Source organism: Ambystoma mexicanum, chromosome 6p (assembly GCF_040938575.1).
Source record: "Ambystoma mexicanum isolate Mex_15411 chromosome 6p, UKY_AmexF1_1, whole genome shotgun sequence".
Classification (NCBI taxonomy): domain Eukaryota; kingdom Metazoa; phylum Chordata; class Amphibia; order Caudata; family Ambystomatidae; genus Ambystoma; species Ambystoma mexicanum.
The window spans coordinates 1219929274-1219949218 of NC_090935.1; the positions used below are offsets into that span (position 1 = coordinate 1219929274).

The following is a 19945-nucleotide window of genomic DNA, read 5'->3' on the forward strand; positions in this document are numbered from 1 at the left end:
AATATGCCACTATTTAACTCCTCCCTCCTTCAAATCTAGCTGCTCTGGCTCGCTATCGACCCCCTCGTCCTCTACAAATCTTTCCTCCCTGAGAATAACCTTCTCCTTGAGTCTCTTCCTACTGATATCCCCATTGTGATGAGGGAGACGTAAACCTTCCCATGCCCTCTGCAGTCAACAGCCACATGCCTTGACATTGTTTGTTTCTCTCTACTGCACTCCTCTGACCTCTCCATTGACCCTTCTCCCCCTGATTACTCCACTGTTCACTTTAACTTGTCATGCCCCCCAGCCTCCACTCCTCCTCTCTTCTCATCAATGACCAAGAGGAAATGAAAGTGGTACACTTTTGCCTCTTACCTCCTGATGTGATGACTTTTCTCGTGTCTCTCTCCCCTGTTGTAATTCTTCCATTGACCAGGCTTTTTCTGACTTCCACTATGCACTTATCACTACCTTTGACCAACACTATCCCACACAAACATTCCAAATGCACAACCCCTATCCTTAGGCCAGGATCACCTCTTAGATCCAGACCTGCAAATGAAACATGTGTGTGAGCTTCGATGCTGGTGGAAAGTAGGGACCACCAGCCTTCTCCTGCCCTTCACAAATACCTTTGCTGCCCTCACCTCTGCGATGGACTATGCCAAATCCTCAATTTCACAAGGCTTATCCCCTCCTTTTGTAATACCCACAAACTTTCATCTACCCTCAAAGCGTTGCTCACAACTCCCAAGCCATTATACATTGACTCCTCCCTTTCTGCAAATGCCTTTGTGCAATACACTTCCCCTTCAATTTCTAAAATGTGTGACACTCCCACAGCCCTCCTCTCTCCCCCGCCTTCTTCCTTTCACCACCTCTACCCACTACTCCTTCTACTCTCAAATTCTTCTGTCTTATGTATCATACAAAATTAGCACCCACACTTCTCAGTGCCAACTCATCTTGCACTCCTGTTCATCCATTTGCTCAATTTTTAAAGACAATCTGAATCACCTGCCCTTATTTTTCTGAGTTCCTCTAGGCTCCTTCCTGCCCCCTTCAAATCTAAAATGGAGCTCCCTCTTTTGAAGAAATCAATTGCTCACTGAAACGTCCTGGCCAACTATTTTCCAGTTTCCCAACTTCTGCATTATTCAAAGGTCCTTCAGTGAGTCGTCTGTAGTTGGATCACCACGTACCTTGAGGATAATGGCCTTAGAGATCCACTCTAATCTGGCTTCCATAGTAAGCCCTCCACCGAAACTACACTCATGCATGTATCAACGCTTTATACATTTTATTGGAATTTTTGTCCAGCTCTCCTCAAACTCAGAGGGTCTCAGAGTGCCTTACATCGGTAAAAGTTTGAATACATTGAATAAAGGGGGTGGTGAAATGAAACAGAAGTTAAAAAATATTTTTAGTTTATGATAGTAAGATTACGATAGAGAAGTGGTAGCAGGGGAGAAGTTTAGTGTCATGTGTGGGGAACAGGTATGTTATGAGACTGTTTTTTGAAAAATGGCGACATGGTGTGCCATGCGGATGTGAAGCGGCAGGGTATTCCATGCTCTGGAAGTTTACTGGGAAAATATGTGTTTTTGTGTGCATATTAGTTTGCAGAGTGGAATGTGTAGAAGATGCTGTCTGGCTTGTCTAGTGTTTGTGTGGGGAATGGGTTTGAGTGTGTGGTGAAGGTAACATAGGGTTTTGTGGTGGATGGATTTGAATACAATGCAGAGTCATTTAAAGCCAATTATCTGGTGGACATGGAGCCAGTGAAGCTGGGTGAGATCTGGGGCTATGTGTGAATGTTTAGCTAGGTGGAGTCGGAGTCTGGCTGCTGCATTTTGTATGGCCTGCAAGGGTGTTGGGAGTACAATGAGGAGATCATTGCCATAGTCCAGCATGGACAGAACCAGTGCCTAGACTGTGTCACGCAAGCCTTCAGGGGGGAGAAAGTATCTGATCCTGCATAGGAGGCGCAGTTGTAGATTGCATGCTTTGGTGACAGCAGCTGTGTGGTGTGTGAAGGAAAAGGGGTGGGCATTGGTAAAGCCATGGGATTTGATAGGTGTGGAGAGGGATATGTGTGGGTTGTCCAGGGTGAGTTTTTGGATTAAGGGTGTAAGGTTGTGTTTGTGCCTTGGGGTAGATGAGGAGGTATTGGGCCTCATTATAAGTTTGCCGGTCCAGTAACAATGGTACCGGTAAACTGGCCGGTACTGTTGTTACCGGACCAGCAAACTACGAGGTCTGCTTGCTGGTGCCTTTTTGCCCTCCAGGTCTAACCTGGCGGGCAGACCAGCACCCACGAGCAGACCATGTTGGATGAACCGGCACCATTCTTGTGCATCCGGCTTCCCCGTTCCCTGAGTCCAATGGGACTCAAATGGGAATGGGGAGTAATATTTTCTGGTGCCCGGGAATGGGCAATTACTGGGTCTGCCGGGGCTGTAATGCCCCGGTAATTGCCCATTCCCGGGCACTGGAAAAATAATTACTTCAGCGGCAGCCGTGCCACAGTCATAATGAGGCCCATTGTCTTTTGGAAAGTTTGAGCATGAGGAAGTGGGTTGCCATCCAGATGGTGATGGTGGAGAGACAGCTTTTGAGGATGTGGAGTTGTGAAGGAGATGAGATTTGGAAATACATTTGTGTGTCATCTTTGCACCTGTGCAAGGGATTCTACAAACAGGTTGAAGAAGAGTGGAGACAGCGAGGTGCCTTGCAGGATGCTATACTTGACCGGGTTGTAGTCTGGGCGATAAGGGGGCAAGTAGACTAAGGGCCTGATTCTCAACCTAGTCTTAAGTACCGAAAAGGTTGTTGAAAGGGTTAACAACCTTTTCGGTACTTAAGACCTATTCTGAAGGTGGTGGATTCTTCCGAAGTCGGTAGGAATGCGCCACTTCCGGAATACATGTGGCGGTTGCTAGGATGGGATGGAAACCAACCTAGTAACCGCCACATTCGTTACCTGGCCTTTTAGAAGGGTATTCTTGTGGTACTCCTCGAGTTTTATATGTGCGCTAAATTCGGGCACATTTACGGTACCATTTTGGTGCCATTATACTGGAGGAGTGCCACAAGAAGCCTTATTTGGTGTATATGAAATTATTCATATACACCCATGTGGTGTATATGAACACTTTCATTTACACCAAAGCCAGCAGCTTCAACGTTGTAGTATGCAACGTTGAAACTGCTTACTTTGATGCAAATTAATGAACACTTTCATTTACACGGGTGTATATTAACACTTTCCTGCTTACTTTGGTGTATAGGAAAGTGTTCATATACACCTGTGTTCTCTGCAGGATTTTTTCAAAATAACGAATATGTCGTTATTTTACAAAAATGCTGCCAAGATTTCAAGATTGCACCCGTTATAAATAAAACAGGCGCAATCCTGAAGGGGCACTGTCGTGCACTAAGAGGACGCCCAGGCCCCCTGAGAATACTGGTGGAGCCTGGGCATCATCATTTGGCGCAGTGAATCATGCTCTTTAGCACGTTCACTGCGCCAAGTTATGAATCGGACCCTGAGTGTGTCCTGTCAGTGAGGAAGTAGACGAGAGTGTGGTGCCTGAGAGTTTAATCTTCTGGGATAGGAGGTTGAGTAGAATGGTGTGGTTGATGGTGTTGAAAGCTGCAGAGTTCTCAAGGATTCCGAGTAGTGTTTTATGTCCTTTGTCAGTAATGTTGTGGTGGTCATCAAGGTTGTGAAGTGTAGTTGTTTTCATGCTGTGGCCACATAAAAAGCCAGAATGGAAGAGACTGAGGAGGTTGTTTGTGGTGATGTGTTGTAGTTGGGTAGTGACAAAGCATTCCATGATTCTGGCAAAGTATGGCAGGATGTTAATCGGGAAGTAGTTACTGGAGAGTATGGGGTTGAGAGATGGTTTTCTGAAGAGGATTGAGATGTGTCCAGTTTTGTGCACAGAGGGGATAGAAGCATGTTAGATAGAATGAGTTGATGACGTTGAGCCAGTGCAGTGCGCGAGCCGTGATGTAATTAGATGTGACTTCATGTGGGTATTTTTCATACAGGAAGTGTGCAGCATCTGTTTTGGCAGTAAGAACGAGAGTCACTGTAGCGATGCACTGGAAGGTATCCTATGTGTTGGAATGTTTGGAAGTAGGGGGTGGGAGTGGAAGAGCAGAAAAAAGGCTTCTCTGATGTAGTATATTTTTTAGTTAAAGTAGTCCTTGAGGGAGTTGCAAACTGAAGTGGATGCGGCTGTGGAAGGTGTGGATGGTAGTTTGGAGAGGTGGAATAGCTTTTGTAACAACTTGCAGCAGATTGGCGTTCCTGCAGGTAGTGGGTGACTTTGGCACTGTGTATGGGTATTTTGTATTTGTTGCAGCAGTTTTTTAACGGGTGTCCTCGTGGCATGGCATATGTTCCTTTTCCAGGCTCATGCTAGGCATCTGGATTCCTGCTTGATAGAGAAGTGGAAACTTTTAAACCATGGTGTATGGTTGTAGTTGCAGGGTTTCTGTGATCTGAGGCGGCTAATTTTGTAAAGTGCCTGTGTGATGATGGTGTTGTAATTGTCGAGGATAATGGAGGGATATGTGTGTGTGTGTGGACGAGGGTGGTGGTATAAGTTGGACTAAGTCTATGTCTGCCATTGTGTTTGATTTGTCTAGATATATTTGGGGCAGGTGGTTGAATGTTGTGGGGAATAGTGAGCGTGAAGGGGATTGCAGGGTGGTCAGACAACAACATCACACAGCATCCCTCTGATGCTAATCACTCCAATATCTCTTCTATATGCAATGTTTAGGACATCTCTGCTGCTTTCAACATGGTTGCCCACTCCTTTCTCCTCCTCACTCTTCAAGACCTCGAGTTTTGAAAATCTAATCTTGCCCATATTTCCTCCTAACTGGAAGGTTGCGATTGCTACTTTAAAATCTACTGTAATTCACTACCTTCTGCCCCATCCCACTCCCTTTTAGCAACCCCCTAATTATCAGTTCCTGGACCTCTGCTCCTCTTCCTCCATACCTCAGGTCAAGGAAGTCTTATATCCTCCTTTGACTTTCATTGTCACATTTTTACGGAAGACACTGAAATCTTTTTCTATTTTCCATCCTTCACCCAAGTCATCTTAAAATTGATTACCAAATGCCTCACTGCTATCCATCACTGGATGGCTCTCTATTGCCTCAGGCTGAGCTCTTCAAAAGCAGAAGTAACCTTTCTTCTGTCTTCCAACGTCATCCCTCCTATCAACTCTCCTATCTCCTTCCCACCTCAACATCTTGCTCCTTCAGGCAAGGCTTGCAACCTTGGGTTCCTCTTTGAGAGCAACCTCTGACTGCAGCAATTCATCACTACCACTGCCTCTGCTGCTCATATTAACCTTCCCAACTTGCGTCACATTCATCCAGCACTTACCTCTCTATGAAAACTCTAATCTCTACTCTTATGTGTAGCACGCTCAATTACCGCTCAATCCTACTCCTTGGCCATCCTCTCTGCTGCTTCCTCCCTGTAGACACAGTTCTCCAATTTGCAACCCATGCTCTTTCTACAACCTACCCAGATCCTCCTGCTCTTCTACCTCCCAGCAACAAGGCAGATTGACTCTACATGCACAACCACTCTCTTTTAAAGTTCCTTCTAGTAGCCTACAAAGCTATCAATGTTCTTGCTCCTCAGTACCTGTCTAATTGTATCTCTTTCTACTCAACATCTCATTCACATCTCTTCACCTCTTCAGTCAACCTCAGTTTGCCATGCCACCCCATGTCTCATACTCTAGTCTGCTATTTCTTAACAACTGGCTGGTCAATTGGAACCTGCTATCAAACCCAACAATCAAAGTTGGCCTGACTGTTAATCTCTTCAAAGCTTGGCTTACACTTCACTTACTTTACAAAGAGCTACCCCTGCCCCCTCACTCATCCTCACTACCTGACCACACCACACCATCCAGTGCCACATGATAATGTCATTTTTTATATTCTGTACAGTATTCCTCTTTAGTTCCCCTCTCCCCGTTTGTCTCTCTCTGGTGTCCAGTCAAAGGATCGAAAATAAAGGATCGAATGACCTTTTGCTCGAATGCAAAAGGATCGGGAAAAAAAGGGTTGAATTTCTTTTCATTTATTTATAAAAAAAATTTTGTTTGGGTTGGTAAAAAAAATGTTTTTAATAAACAAAACGGGGGGGGTTAGGGGGACAACCCCCCCATAAAAAAAACAAAGTAAAAAATAAAAAATTCGACCCTTTTTTCGGTCCTTTGACTGTTGATCAAAAGGCATTTGATCCTTTTGTTTTCGACCCTATAACTGGCAACCCCTCTCTCTCCATGTCCAACGTTATTGCTACACTCCGTGTTGAATGATCTTAAGTATCTGGAGCGTGAAATATGCCCTAATTTCATATTTATTCTTAGTAGTTTGAGAAACCTGAAGGTACTCTCACATCTACTGCCCAGGGATATTCTGCTCAGGTGGCCAGGGAAGGGCCCTCGCTCTTGGATCCTGACCCTGGGTTGGACTAGCAAGGAATGGTCACCTGGGTGGAGGGTCCTTGGGAATTGGAGAGAGAGTGCCAGATGGCAAGACATGGTATTCGCCCTTTTCCAAGAGTGTTATAACTAACCCTCCCTCTGCTTTTGAAGTATATTGTCGTTCTTATACTACCTCTTCCCCTCTAGTGAAGACTAGCACTGTGAAGAAGAAGATCATCCCAGGAGTAATGCAGGTTACCTATGAAGAGTGCCATTATAGTACTGGGACGAAGAAGAGGGAGCCTGAAACTTACAGACCTTAAGGTCAGGCATGTCCTAATAATTGGCCTAATTGTGGTCAGGCAAACAGAGAGAATTGTGAACACCTGAAACCCTTTGAAGAGACACAGGTTTATAAAAGGAGAGGCCCGAGTTTGAAGGAAAGGAGTGAAGCAGACATCAGTGCAGCAAAAGGAAGGCCAGCACAGCTCATAGAAAACCAGAGGAGAACGAGACACTGAGATGCTAGAGGAAAACCCTTTGCTTGAAGTGTTGATGCATGGCAAGGGAGCCATGTCCCCAGGAAGGCGAAGTGCGAGAGCAAGAAGGGAGCAGTGAAGTTGGGCTGTCCCTTTTACATGGCGAAGAAGTGCTTGTTCTCTGAATGTCAGAGTCCTTCAGGGATGTCCGAGGGGCAGGTCATAAGACCCTGACCTTAAGTCCCAGAAAGCAGCTTACTACAAACAAGAATGCGGCAACCAGGGAGTTTCAAAGGGTTGTGCTGAAACCTGGTGCGCGTTAGCAAAGTGAAGACATTACAGTATATCAGGAGCTCTTGCGTGCTGTTGATGCGTCTCCGAAAGCCACCATATTTATTTGATTGAAAAGCAAAAGAAATACATTGTATCAGGAGTGCGTGTGTGCAGTTGGCACCTCTCTGAAAGCCTCCCATTGAAATAGACTTAAAGTCTTGAAGTTCAGGAATGCTCGTGTGCAACTGGTACGTCTTCATTTGAATAAACTATTAAGGCGCTGGCAGCTTAAACGTGAAGCTGAGCAGAGCCAGCGAAGTGGAAGCAAAATACTGAATGAGTAGATTTATGTTAAATCAGCAAACCCACATTAAAGCAACAGAAAGAACCTTCTATCTTACAAGATATTGTGAATTTTTGAATTTAAAAGAATTGCCAAGGGGGCTGAAAGTGGGGCACGACTAGTAGTTGCGTGACCTGTAACGGGTGGCCCGTGTGGGTCCTAAACTGCGCATAGACCTGGGAAGTCCCAGCCCATCCAGACAAAGCTTGGGGAAGGGAACCCATGAGCCCTTTCATATTTGCATTATGGACTAAGGCGGGAAGCTAAGGGAAGAGCCCTGAGTGTCCTTGGAACTGTATTCATTGTACATCCAGCTTGGGGAAGGACTCTGGGCTTCTTTGGAACTTTGTTTATTGTGCATCTGAACTTAGCTTGGGGAAGAGCCCTGAGCTCCTATGGACTGTTGTTTATTGTGTATCAGAACTTGAAGCTTGGGGAAGGAGAGCCCAAGCCTCTTGAGAACATTGTCCTTTTGAACTGTATCCTGAACGTGGAAAAGGGAGCTAGAAATTGCTCCAGAAATGTACTTTAAATCACTATTTTGAGTTAGAATATCCCTAAACTACATTAAGGTGTTGAATGTGTGGGAAATCATAGGGTGTGACATAGACAAACATTTATTTATTTTTTATTTTTATTTTATTTTATTTGCATTTTTAAAGCGCTCACACAGCCCGTGGGCATCGAGACACTGTTACAGGAATTTTTTATCAGTTGCGTAATTGTTATTTATTTTTTTTCTTAGTTGCGTATTTATAACACGCTTAAATACCCAGAGGTTTCTAAGCACGAACCTTGGGCTCGAACCTGTGTTGCCACTGAGCTACCATCCGATTTGGTTTTGGACCTTTAGACACTGACATTTCGTAGTTCCTTTAGGTAGGGCTATCCCCAACATAGCTATAGGGCAGTTAGGCATTTCATCCATCCTGATACTTTAATAAAGGTTTTGAAACTGTTACATTTGTTGTCTGTGTCATCTCCTGATATCATGCCTGGTGCACAGCAGTTACTGTCTACTGATTGTTTCACTAAGATCATATTATATGCTATTGAAAATAATAAAGACTAGGTTTAAAAAAAAAGAGGCAGGTGGAAATCACACACTCTGCATTGTTTGTCCTATATAGTTCTGTAAACTTATTTTCATGTGTAAGATTGACAGATGTGTATGTATTGTACAAAATACATTCCAGAAGAGCTCTCTTTTATGCAAATGCCTATCTAAAAAAAATATTGTTTTGAACATGAAAATGTGTTGTTTCTGATACAAAATAATTCTCAATGTAAACAGTGTGGCCTTTCAGAAAAAATATTAAGCTGTGCCGCTGCCATTCCATAAAGGGCAGATGGGCAGTGCCCATTATGGAGAAGCCCACATGTCAAACTAAAAGCATGGCGAGATAAGGACACAGGAGCTTCCTGTCTCTCTACGGCAATACATAGCTTCCCGAATACCCAGTGGACCAGGCCTGGCTGGAGCATACAGCTCTCCCAGCCGGTCACGCGTGTAGGGTTTTCTGGGCACTTCCCTGTACGGAAAAGGATGCTCCTGTGCCTCCCCGTCCCTTCCTCTTATGGCCTCCCTTACCAAAGTCGAAAAATACATTTAGTATTAAACTTGTCTTTTACTTCAACTAACAAGCTGCCCTTCTTGCAAGTTCTCCTGCAGTTAAATCATTCCCCTGCTCTGCTTCTACCTACTGCAGGCTGCTGTCAGCATTGTGTCACCATGATGCTCATTCAATGTGGCATAAAGACACATTGCTGCCAGAACTCCTCACTTTAGACAATTCTACTGAAAGTGGAACGATAAGGATTTTGCGGCATTCACAGAGACATCCTCCACCTCCCCTGTCCTAGCAATGCTAAAAAAAAAATAATTGGTGGGTACATGGTAGCTCTCACAAAAGGTTGTGCAGTGTGTTGGGGTTTGGGGGTACACATAATCCCACAATAACAGAACACATAGATAGTACGTCATTTGTCTTTACTTTCTCTTCACCATGCAGTCTCATTGTTCAGAGAAGAGGAAATAATTATTGCCCGCATGAGATATGTAGATGCTTGTCTCTTCCATATAAGCAGATGAATCAGAATGGGCCATGAAGTACTTAACCAATGGCAGCACTACTGGTCAGGCGCTTCCCTTGGCACTTACCATCCCCATAAGAATGAATCTGTTACGGGTGAAAGCACCAGTCCTCATTTGGAAATGTATGTGTCTCTTGCAATCCAAGCATAACCCACATTTTGTATTGACATTTTCCCTTCTTTATTATTCTTACTGTTACCTGACAACCAGACATGTTTCCATCCATGCTAACAATAAATATATATATATTTGTTTCATCCACAGACATATAATGCATTATTCTGTGAAACAAGTGCAAAAGACGGCTCAAATGTTGTGGAAGCAGTTCTTCATCTTGCTCGGTACGTTATGGCTTGAAACATGTCTTTAACAATGATAATACTTTGAGTCCTTCATATAATCTCTTGTTGGATTCCTTCTGTTTTTACCCAAATGAATGGTACTCGTTTGTGAAAGGTCTGCAAGTCATTTTACTTTATTAGGTCAGGGTGTGTCAAGTCTTCCCAATTACTCAAGAACAATTGTATTCTTGAGATGTTTGACACACTCACACACTCTTAGTTGGAGAGAGTGGTGGGTAAATACGGCAAAGAAATGGAACGTGGTAGACCCCGTTGAGAATGGAGGATGAATGTTAAAGTCATTACAGGGGGTGGGAATACAGCCCCTTTAGAAACCCTGATGTCAGACTTGTAAGTTGGTACATGCGGCATTCCAGTATATTCAAATCTAGAAAAAGCAAAGAGCAAATATTTGCGCAAAACAATATTATAATGTTGCAGGAAACATGACTAGTCAATCCTATTGAGACTGAGGGCTATACAGTGCATTGCTTATCTGCATCTCAGAAAGCATTGGGTAGACCGTCAGGGAGTCTACTAAGGGCATTTAGAATTTCCACAGTAACATCCATATCTCCAATTTTTAACAACATATTAGAAATTCAGGAGTGTAAATTCTGCCTAAAGTGTGACACACCCGATCCTGATTTAATCGTTATAAGCAACTACTGGAACCCTGCCTGTTCTGTCCTTTTGGCCTTCTTGGCAATATTGAACTCACTGCTGGAAGGAATCAAATCGACTTTTGGGGGAAACAATATACTTATAGCTGGGGATTTCAATGCAGAATGTATCTACAAAACTGGGGGAAAGAGCTAACGTTCCCAAAGAAAAAGTCCAAAAAAGGACGAACCTTGATCGAGTTTTTAGCTTCATGGGGCTTGAAAATGTTGAATGGGTCTACGGGGGAAGAGACAGATGCAAATACAACCTGGCACTGTGGTCATTTGTCTTCTACTTTGGACTATATCTTTATCTCTCCTGGTCTTCTTTCACAGCATTGTTCTTTGACTATAAGTCAAGATGACTGGAGTCATCACTCTCGTTTAGAATTGTTATTCCCAGACTTATCAGTCGTAACATCTGACTTATATCCTCTAACTATAACAGTAAATAACAAGGGTAAAATAAGGCTTGTGAAATATAGACATGAGGGGAAAAAAACGAAACAGTAAACGTGAGAAAATTCAGAATTCATCTTGGTCAGAAAACTGTCACCCGGCAAACTCACATGCATTGTTTTGATGAGGAAACAGGAGAGAAAAAGGGGAACTCAGGCTAAAATTAAGAAGGCTGAAGATAATGCAAACTAACACAACTGACTACAAATTGGGGGCAAAAAAAGCATGCCAGGAATATAAGCAGTGGTCAGTAAATAGGAGGATGTTACCACTACAACATGATGGAGAAGTGATGCTGCGGTTGGTAAATGAAAATAATTCAAGAAATGTTTGATCAGTAGTTGGCCAGTTAGAAACCAACCACAGCACCATCCTCTGTAATCTAATCTCTGAATCCAAATGGGTTGACTATTTATCCAAAAATGTTAAGAATCCCCAACCAGAAGAAATAGACATGCGACCAAATGCTCCCTGGCACCTGCATTTTGAAGAGGAGGACATTCCGAATCTTATATCCAAGACATCAGCCGCAAGAGCGACAGGACCAAATGGACTTACTTATCAGGTCATCAAAAATGAACTGGGCTTGTGGGCAAGACTACTAAAACAAGTATTCACAAGTATTCACAGAGACCTTTAAGCAGTGTAGGTTCCCTTTTTCATGGAAGATACCAATAGTCATACTATTCTTCAAGGAGGCCCTCCTTGACATAGACAGCAATATCTTCATGAACATTTTGGTAAGAGAACTAACAAAATGGGTAGATACCCTAACTATCTTTTCTTGAAGCCAAACAGGCTTTAGGAAGGGCCTCTCTACCACCGTGCATCGGTTTGTTCTAAACCTGGTCAGTGAAAACACAATGGGGAAGAATGGAACACCACTGAATGGGCGTGGGTGGACCTATCAAAAGCATTTGACCAGGTTGACAGAGCACATCTCTGGAATAAGTTAAGGAAATGGGGGATTCCTGAGGGGTTGCTGGGAATGCTGATTGAACTTCATAAAGACACCTCTTTGAGAGTCCGTCTGGATGAACAGGGTGATCTAGCAAACCCAATCAGAGTAGAGAGAGGAGTAAGGCAGGGGTGCTTGGGAGCACCTCTATTCTTCAATTTGTACCTGGACAACTTGAGAAACTTCCTGGAAGCATCTGTGTTGCCCAGTCCAGGGGTCAATGGAAGAAAGATCCATTTGCTGGCCTACACAGATGACATTGGGGCTCATTACAATACCAGCGGTAGCCGTGCCGGTATGAAGCCGCCGGTATAATTTTTTTTTTCAGCGCCTGCGAATGGGCAATTACCGGGTCATTACGGCCCTGCTAGACCCAGTAATTGCCCATTCTTGGGCGTCGGAAAAAATGCCCCTCATTCCCATTTGAGCACCATCTGGCATTCTCTGCTCACGGGTGCGGTGCACCCGCCAGGTCAGACCTATAAGGAGTGCAGTGGGAGGCCAAGTAGGTGACTAAACAAGTAGTCACAGTGACTTAATTATAATAATTGCTGTAAAAAAAGTGTGTACATGAAGACATTCTGACATACCACCGTATGAAGAAATATGAATCGTGTAAGTAAAACAAACAAAAGACACATGAATGTACTGGCTTGAAAGATAAATTAAAAGTAAAAATAATTATGAAAACCGGGAACATAAAAACATAGAAATATAGGAACTGCATGTTTACCTTCCACCAAATCTTCAAGAGCATCATCTCTTCACTTTCTCCATTCACCCCTAAGACTTTATCTCAGCCATGAACTTGTAAAATTACACTTTTCTCACCAAATCCCACATAGTTTTGGTCTTCAGCTGGTATACAATCTGTATGGAGGAAGTAAGGTGTATTTGGATGGCATTGGCAGAGCACCCAGTGTACCAACTGAAGTGTGGAGCCATCCCGATTGGGCATGTCCTATTCGGACAGCAGACCCCCTACCACATCCCACTCTTCTTCCTCCGTCTTACTGTCAGGTCTGCTTCTAACCCCTCTTTCTGCTTTCTTACCACAGTCCCTCCTCCTTCACATAACATAACACCAGTTTGTTTACAATACCCATTACTTCATACTTTGCAACCTGCTTCTCGCTGTGACACACGGCCCTCACTGTTCCCTGTCACTCTGCAACTGGTCTTCTTTTTATCACTTGGTTATCTATGTAGCATAAAGACCCCTGCAACTTACGGCCCATCACAAATTAGAACTTCATTCTGAAGGTGCTAGATAAAATTGCAACAAACCAACTGCAAAAACATGTGGAAGACCTGAAGTTACTGCACGAACAACAATCAGGTTTCCGGACCTCCCATAGCACCGAATCTGCCATGCTGGACCTTCAGACACACTTGCTGGACCAGATAGACAAAGGTAAAACAGGTATTCTCATGCTACTGGACTTAAGCGCTGCCTTTGACCTGGTGGATCACCAGCTCCTTCAGGAGGCACTGGCTAAAATAGCAGGTTGCTCTCCCAAGGCGCTGGCCTGGTTGTCATCCTTTCTGAAAGATCGGAGTGCTAGAGTACATTGGGGTGACAATTTCTCTAAGGCCGCCCCATTTTATACGGAGTGCCGCAGGGAGCAAGCCTGTCACCTTTATTGTTTAATCTATATTTGAGAAGCCTCTGCGAACTCCTGGAACACATCAGCGTATTCTTCACAAATTACGTCGATGACACTCAGCTCATTTTTGAACTCAAGGGTGATTATATCACCGACAGTGCAAAAATTACAGACGTATATCAGGTTATTGATCATTGGATGCAACATCATTGGATGTGCTTAAACAATACCAAAACCGAACTGATGATCTTTGGAACGCGACAGGCCAGATCGAAGCTGGGGATGGAATACAAGACCTTTACCATCAAAGGGGCCATCATCCCGGTGATGCCGCACGTTAAAACCCTCGGGATGATGGTGGAAGCATCGGTGGGATCTGAAGTACAGGTAAGCTACCTGCAGAAAAGCAACGCCTGCTATTTGCGCCTCTTGAGAGCGATAAGACCCTTCATCAATGAAGGTAACTCTGCGACAATTGCTAGAGCCATCATTTTGTCGCGTCTAGACTACGGCAATGCCCTACTGCTGGGAGATACGAAGAGGGAAATCCAAAAGTGCCAAGTCATGGAAAATGATGCAGTTCGCATAGTTAAGAATATTAAAAATAGAGAACATGTATCAATAGGGAGAAGAGCCCTCCATTGGTTAAGTGTGGACGACAGAGTTAACTTTAAGGCCATGACAAAAATCCATAGATGCTTATACGGAGAGGCCCCGAGCAACTTTAAAAAACATTTCTCCTTTTATACACCCCGAAGATGCTTAAAGTCAGCCAACAGGGGTACCTTGAACATACCCTGTGCCAATCGTGCACTCGGGCGAGGCAAGTCCTTTCCGGTAAAAGCAGCAATCCACTGGAACAAAATGCCCATGGTATTACGGCAAGAAGTGAACTACCAGAGGTTCAGGAAATTGCTTAAAACCTTTTTGTTCCAGTGAGTAGTCCACACTTTCTCTAGTATCCAACCTTAGTTCAACGAAGAGAACTAGGTGTATTTGATCTTTCTTGGTTCCCGCGCCCTGATGCTTGCGGCCTATCGGCGCGTTATAAGTAGGCACATAACATAACATGTAAGTTTCCTGTCCTTCATTAGTGGCCCATACACCTCACTGGGCCCTTTGTTCTTTGAGTTTCCCCCTTCCGTTTCCGTGCTCGCTATCGTCAGTGTACCCTTGTTAACTGGCGTGTCCCTGTTCTCCCTAATCCAGTGCTGCCTTTCCATCATTTGGACCTCTGCCCCTCATTTTTACCCCAATCATTATCCCTCACCGGTTTCCCCCACCTATCCGTCACTCTCCACTCCTGAAGTAAGGGTCCACCGTACACCTGCTTATTGGGCTGAATATGCATACGACATTTTGTAGGTCATTAATTTTCACTTATACTTCCAATATGGGTCATACCTAAAATGCCTGATTGTGGGGTCTCTTACTGCCTGATGGGGGACCTTCATATACTATGTGATGGAGGGACATGGAATCCCTGTACTACATTGCCGGGGACCTGTCATATTTATCCTGAGTAATGTGGTTGGTGTCATACTTATACTGGATGATTAAAGCCATAAATATACAACTTCCCGGGGGCAAACCTATATTGTTTTTGGACTAAAGTCAATATTGCTCAATATTGCTCATACATATACTTCCTTATTGAAGACATTCTTTTTTTTTTTTTTAAACTTTTATTTTTGTTGACAGAGGCAAAAGGCATACACACACATCCGAGCAATAACCACAAATTCGTTGCATATACAGGTGAATACAGAGCATATAGGCAAAATTATGGTTTTGCAACAGCGGTTGAATAATGAGGTAAAAATGGCCGATGGTGAGGTCATTCCTATATTGTCCAACACGGGGGTGTTCATGAACTGATGCCCATTAACGATTTTCAGTACTCAATGGCAACAAAGATTTGTTTGTTTGTTTTTTTAATGCTCTTTACCATTGCACCAGGTCTTTCAACAACCTAACGCCCACCCTTCCCCGGCCTAAAAACAATTCCATGATCACTTTTGAGAAAAAGTTGCTCAAGCCCCTCCTGCGTATCCTGACCCCTGCACGCGAAAACAAGGAATGCAATTGCTTTAAATAGCAACCAATACTGGTGGGGATTCAAATTAAGCCGCCTCCACCACTTTAAATACCTACCGAAATCCCACTGGAATTCTAAGAATATTACCTCTATTTTAATGATCTTAGTCTCCTTTTACGAGAGTTCAACTGTGGTAAACAGCAAAGGCTTTCTTTAAAAATATGCATGTAAGTTTATTTTTACAATTGTGAAATAGTTGAAAGCACTTTTGCATTAAAAAAATATAACGCCTCGCTTTTCTTTATTATATAATGGTATTAAATGTGTAGGTATGTTTCCTTCTCTTTTACGCTAAAAATGTTTAAAATGGGAAATAAATAGAAATTGATCCATTGTTTTAACATAGTCATAAACAAATGAGAAATCTACTTCTGAAAACTTGACACAAAAAGGCGGAAGACGATGACACAGAACAAGTGCAGAAAAAAATCTGTCACTATTAGATGAAGTGCGGGTGTAATGTAAGATGAAACTGAACGGAGAAGCACAGCCAAGAGGTTAGACACCCGCAGGTCTCCTGGTGCCCAGCAAAGCCTATTGACCCAAAGCCTTCCTGAAGAGTACCATTGTAAAGTTTTTTCAGCAATGCAGTAAGTTTTCTACTATTATATGGGTGGGAGAAAGACCATTCTCCAGTGAAGCCCCAGAAGCTTTCAGAGCCCTGGTACAGAGACTCATTTTCTTTGATCATATTCGTTAAGGTCCCTGGCAGAAGCACACCTTAAGGGCCTGACAGAGCAGTATCTAGTTACTGTTCTCTGGATGTACATAAGGGCAGTGCCCCAGTAAGCATGGTGAACGGTGCAGAGGAATTTGAAGTAGATTCGGGCTTTCAAATGGAAGCCAGTGGATTGCAGGGGAGATGCTATGAGGTCTCTAGAACTCTGCCCATTGCTAAGTCTAGATGACATCAACAGGTGTTGAAGAGACTTAGGAAGACACAAGTACGGGCCGTTGAAGGAGCTCATTCTAGAAAATACCATTTCTATAGTAATTTCCAGCTTGTGGATGCAATAGAGGAAAGGGGGGCTGTGTTTGAACACATGTAGCTAACTCGTACAAATAGCTAAGTGCCAGTACTTGCAAAGCAAAGGAGAGATAGCTCCATAAAAATGATCCCTAGTTTTCTTGCCTCAGGGGCATGCGAGGAGCGGGCCACATAAGCGGGAGCCAAGTGAAATGCAAAGATGGAGCCATACCAGGGCAAAGTAGAGAATCTTAGTTTTGCAGTAAGTCATAGTCCTCAATCCAGTTCTGCACACAGCGGAGAACGTTTTCACTCATGCTGGAGACCAGCCCCCACAGCTAGGAGTCAATGTGGCCGTTGTCCACATATTTCTGTGAGGTGCAGTAAAAAGAGGAGAGAAGCTCAGCCAATAGTTGTAAGCACATGTTAAAGAGTTTGGGGGATAGTATGGAACCTTTGCAGGACCTCACATTGATAGATCTAGGATGCTGAGAGTAAAAGAACATCTTTCCTGGGGGAAGGAGATCTCACCAAACACACTGTGGCTGATGCCAAAAGAGTTTTTCAGGTGGTCAAGCAGGGTGGTCTGGTTTAATGTGAAAAGGTAGGATGGGGACTAGATGAACGAATAGCTCAAATCAACTGAAACATCCTAGATATAACACTAATACAGCTATGAAAGGGGCTTGTGTGAATGTGGCTCCTAGGGCTTGGAATGTCCTTCCACTTGACATGAGAGAACTTCTGACTACGGATGTTTTAAGGAAAACATGTAAAACATTTTTTTTTTCTTAATCAATTTTAATCCTATGGCTTATTAGGATCTGCTTCTTAATGCTCTGTATTTTGTTTTGTTTTTGTGTCTGTTTCTAATTTGTGCGCCCTTAAGCCTATGGGTCACTGCTTGTGCATTATACATTAATTAAAGTAAAGAGGTCCAAAAAGGCAATTGTACAGTTGTTGTTGAGGCACTTTTAGAATGCATATCTCATGAAGAGGAAGGCAGATTTAATGCCACTAGATGATCTGAAGCAGAAGTCCTGAAGCTGCAAGATGGCCTTCTGCGAAAGTGTGTTGCCAATGACATGTGTGAGAGTGATGAAGCAGTAAGGTGCGAGGCGCACCCTTGATCTTCAAGAACCCAACAGCGACCCTCCAGCCTCCCACAATGCCCGCCTTATCCACCCTCACTTCTGCAGGCCCATGGCTGGTCTTAGCTCTCCCACCTGCTTTCTATCCACCCAAAGTCCAAGGTAAGCCCCTGCTAACTGGCTTGCTACTTTCCAACCACCTATACTGCGCATCCTTCATTCACCACCCACCCTCTTCATGCCCACCTCCACCTCTATACTCCTCTCTCCTCTGCCTGTCTCACCGCCCAATGCAACATAAATCTCTGTACCAAGCTAGCTTCCCAACCGCACCTTACACCTCTCCACCTGTACCCACCCCTGCCCTACCCCTGTCCTACCCTGCATGGCAGCCACCCACGCAACCTCCCGCAACACCGGCCTATGCGCATGACTCCCCATCGGCCTCCAACACCTCACCTCCTCACCTACCCAACTCTCTTCCGACTTGGCTACCCCCAAACCACCAGCCCCCTCTCACCTGTGTTCTCATCAATGCACGCTCTGCCATCGCCCATGCCACTGACATTCACAACCTCATTGTCTCCCGCAACTTTGACCTCCTGGCTCTTACCGAAATGTGGCTGCATGACTCTACAAGCTCCTCCCCCTCCATCAACACTCCACCGGCTTTGCTATCCTTCGCAATGGCTGTGTCACCCCAAAGGGTGGTGGAGTTGCTCTCATCTTCATAGACACCCTCCACATCCGCAATACCATCACCCCCCCTCACCAACTGCCAGTCCCTATCTGCCAAGCTCTACTTTTCTGCCACGAGCACCATCAACATCCCTGTAATTTTTGACCACCGGGCCCCACCTTCAAAAGTGACTACTCACACCTACTCTTCCACAACCTTAAATCCCCTACCAAGTCCCACGCACTAGGTGACTTCAACCTGGGTTATGGGGATCCATCCAACAAAGAGGCCACACCCCTCTACTCCTTTATGGATTCCATGAACTTTTTCTCAAATAATCCTCAATCCCACACACAACCTTGGTAGCACCCTGAATTGGCTGCTCGACCATAGATGTCACCCCTCCATCATTTCCAACACTCCCTGTGCCTGACCATCACCTCATACGCTTCACCATCCCCACCTGACAACCTGCTCCCCCATCCCTCCCTCCAGCCGCCACCCATGTATTCCTGCTAGACCTACAACCTCACCATCAACTGCATCCTACCCCTTCTCAGCCCACGCCCTACCACCACTGCTGACAATGACATCGACAAACTTGTCACATTATACAACACCACCCTCACCACGACTGTGGACGCCCTTGCCCCCTAAAATAATGCTCCCCAAGCCCTCTTCTCCTACCAACACCTGGTTCAAGAGCTCCATGCCCTCCACTCCAAAAATCAGGGTAGCAAATGTGCTGGCTATCATGCCCCTCCACCGGGAACAAGGCCAGATTCACCTCCAATGCCAAGGCCTAAAAAAATAAATGCCAACCACCTCGCCATAGCATCTGCCGACTCCTCCAGAATTGCTAACGCAAATCTGATTATCGTGAACTCTTCTGAATCCTCTAAGAGCTAGAGTCCCCTGCCCTTCCCCCCTCCCATGCCTCCAAAGATGATGCCTGTTGCAATAGCATCCATCAAGCCCTTCTGGACAAAATCTACCTCCTTCAAACTAGTATCCAGCTCAAACGCTCCTCCATCAACCCCTCCAACTCAGCCCCTCTTCCCCCCACATTCACACCTGTGCAGCACCCCACCCCCTTCAGATTCCCCCACGTCACCCATGAGGTGGCCTCTCTCCTCAACAGCCTCAAGCTCTCCACATGCAGAGCAGACATCTGCTCAGCTCCCCTTATCAAAGAATGCTCTGAGTCCTTGATTCCTCTCATCACTGCCATTATTAACATCTCACTTGACCCCTGCTTCATCCCATCCATCATCAAAGAAGCCTGGAACACCCCCTCCTGAAGAAACCCTCCCTGTACCCTGCCATTTTATGTTAATAATATTTATAGCGTGCATGTTCACTGTGATGCATTTTGGCACGAGGATAAGTCAGGTACAGGTCAGCCATTCTAGGGAAAAAGAAATGTTTTCAACAG

The 19945-nt window shown here is 44.6% G+C and overlaps 1 protein-coding gene across 1 annotated transcript in view; it reads left to right on the forward strand.

Annotated features, from left to right (window-relative positions):
* RASEF (RAS and EF-hand domain containing) overlaps positions 1-19945 on the forward strand; it is a 706663-nt gene that overhangs the window by 617005 nt on the left and 69713 nt on the right. The window contains exon 16 of the mRNA XM_069625884.1: positions 9913-9989. Within this exon, the coding sequence (XP_069481985.1) occupies positions 9913-9989 (77 nt within the window). The remainder of the gene's footprint in view (positions 1-9912; positions 9990-19945) is intronic.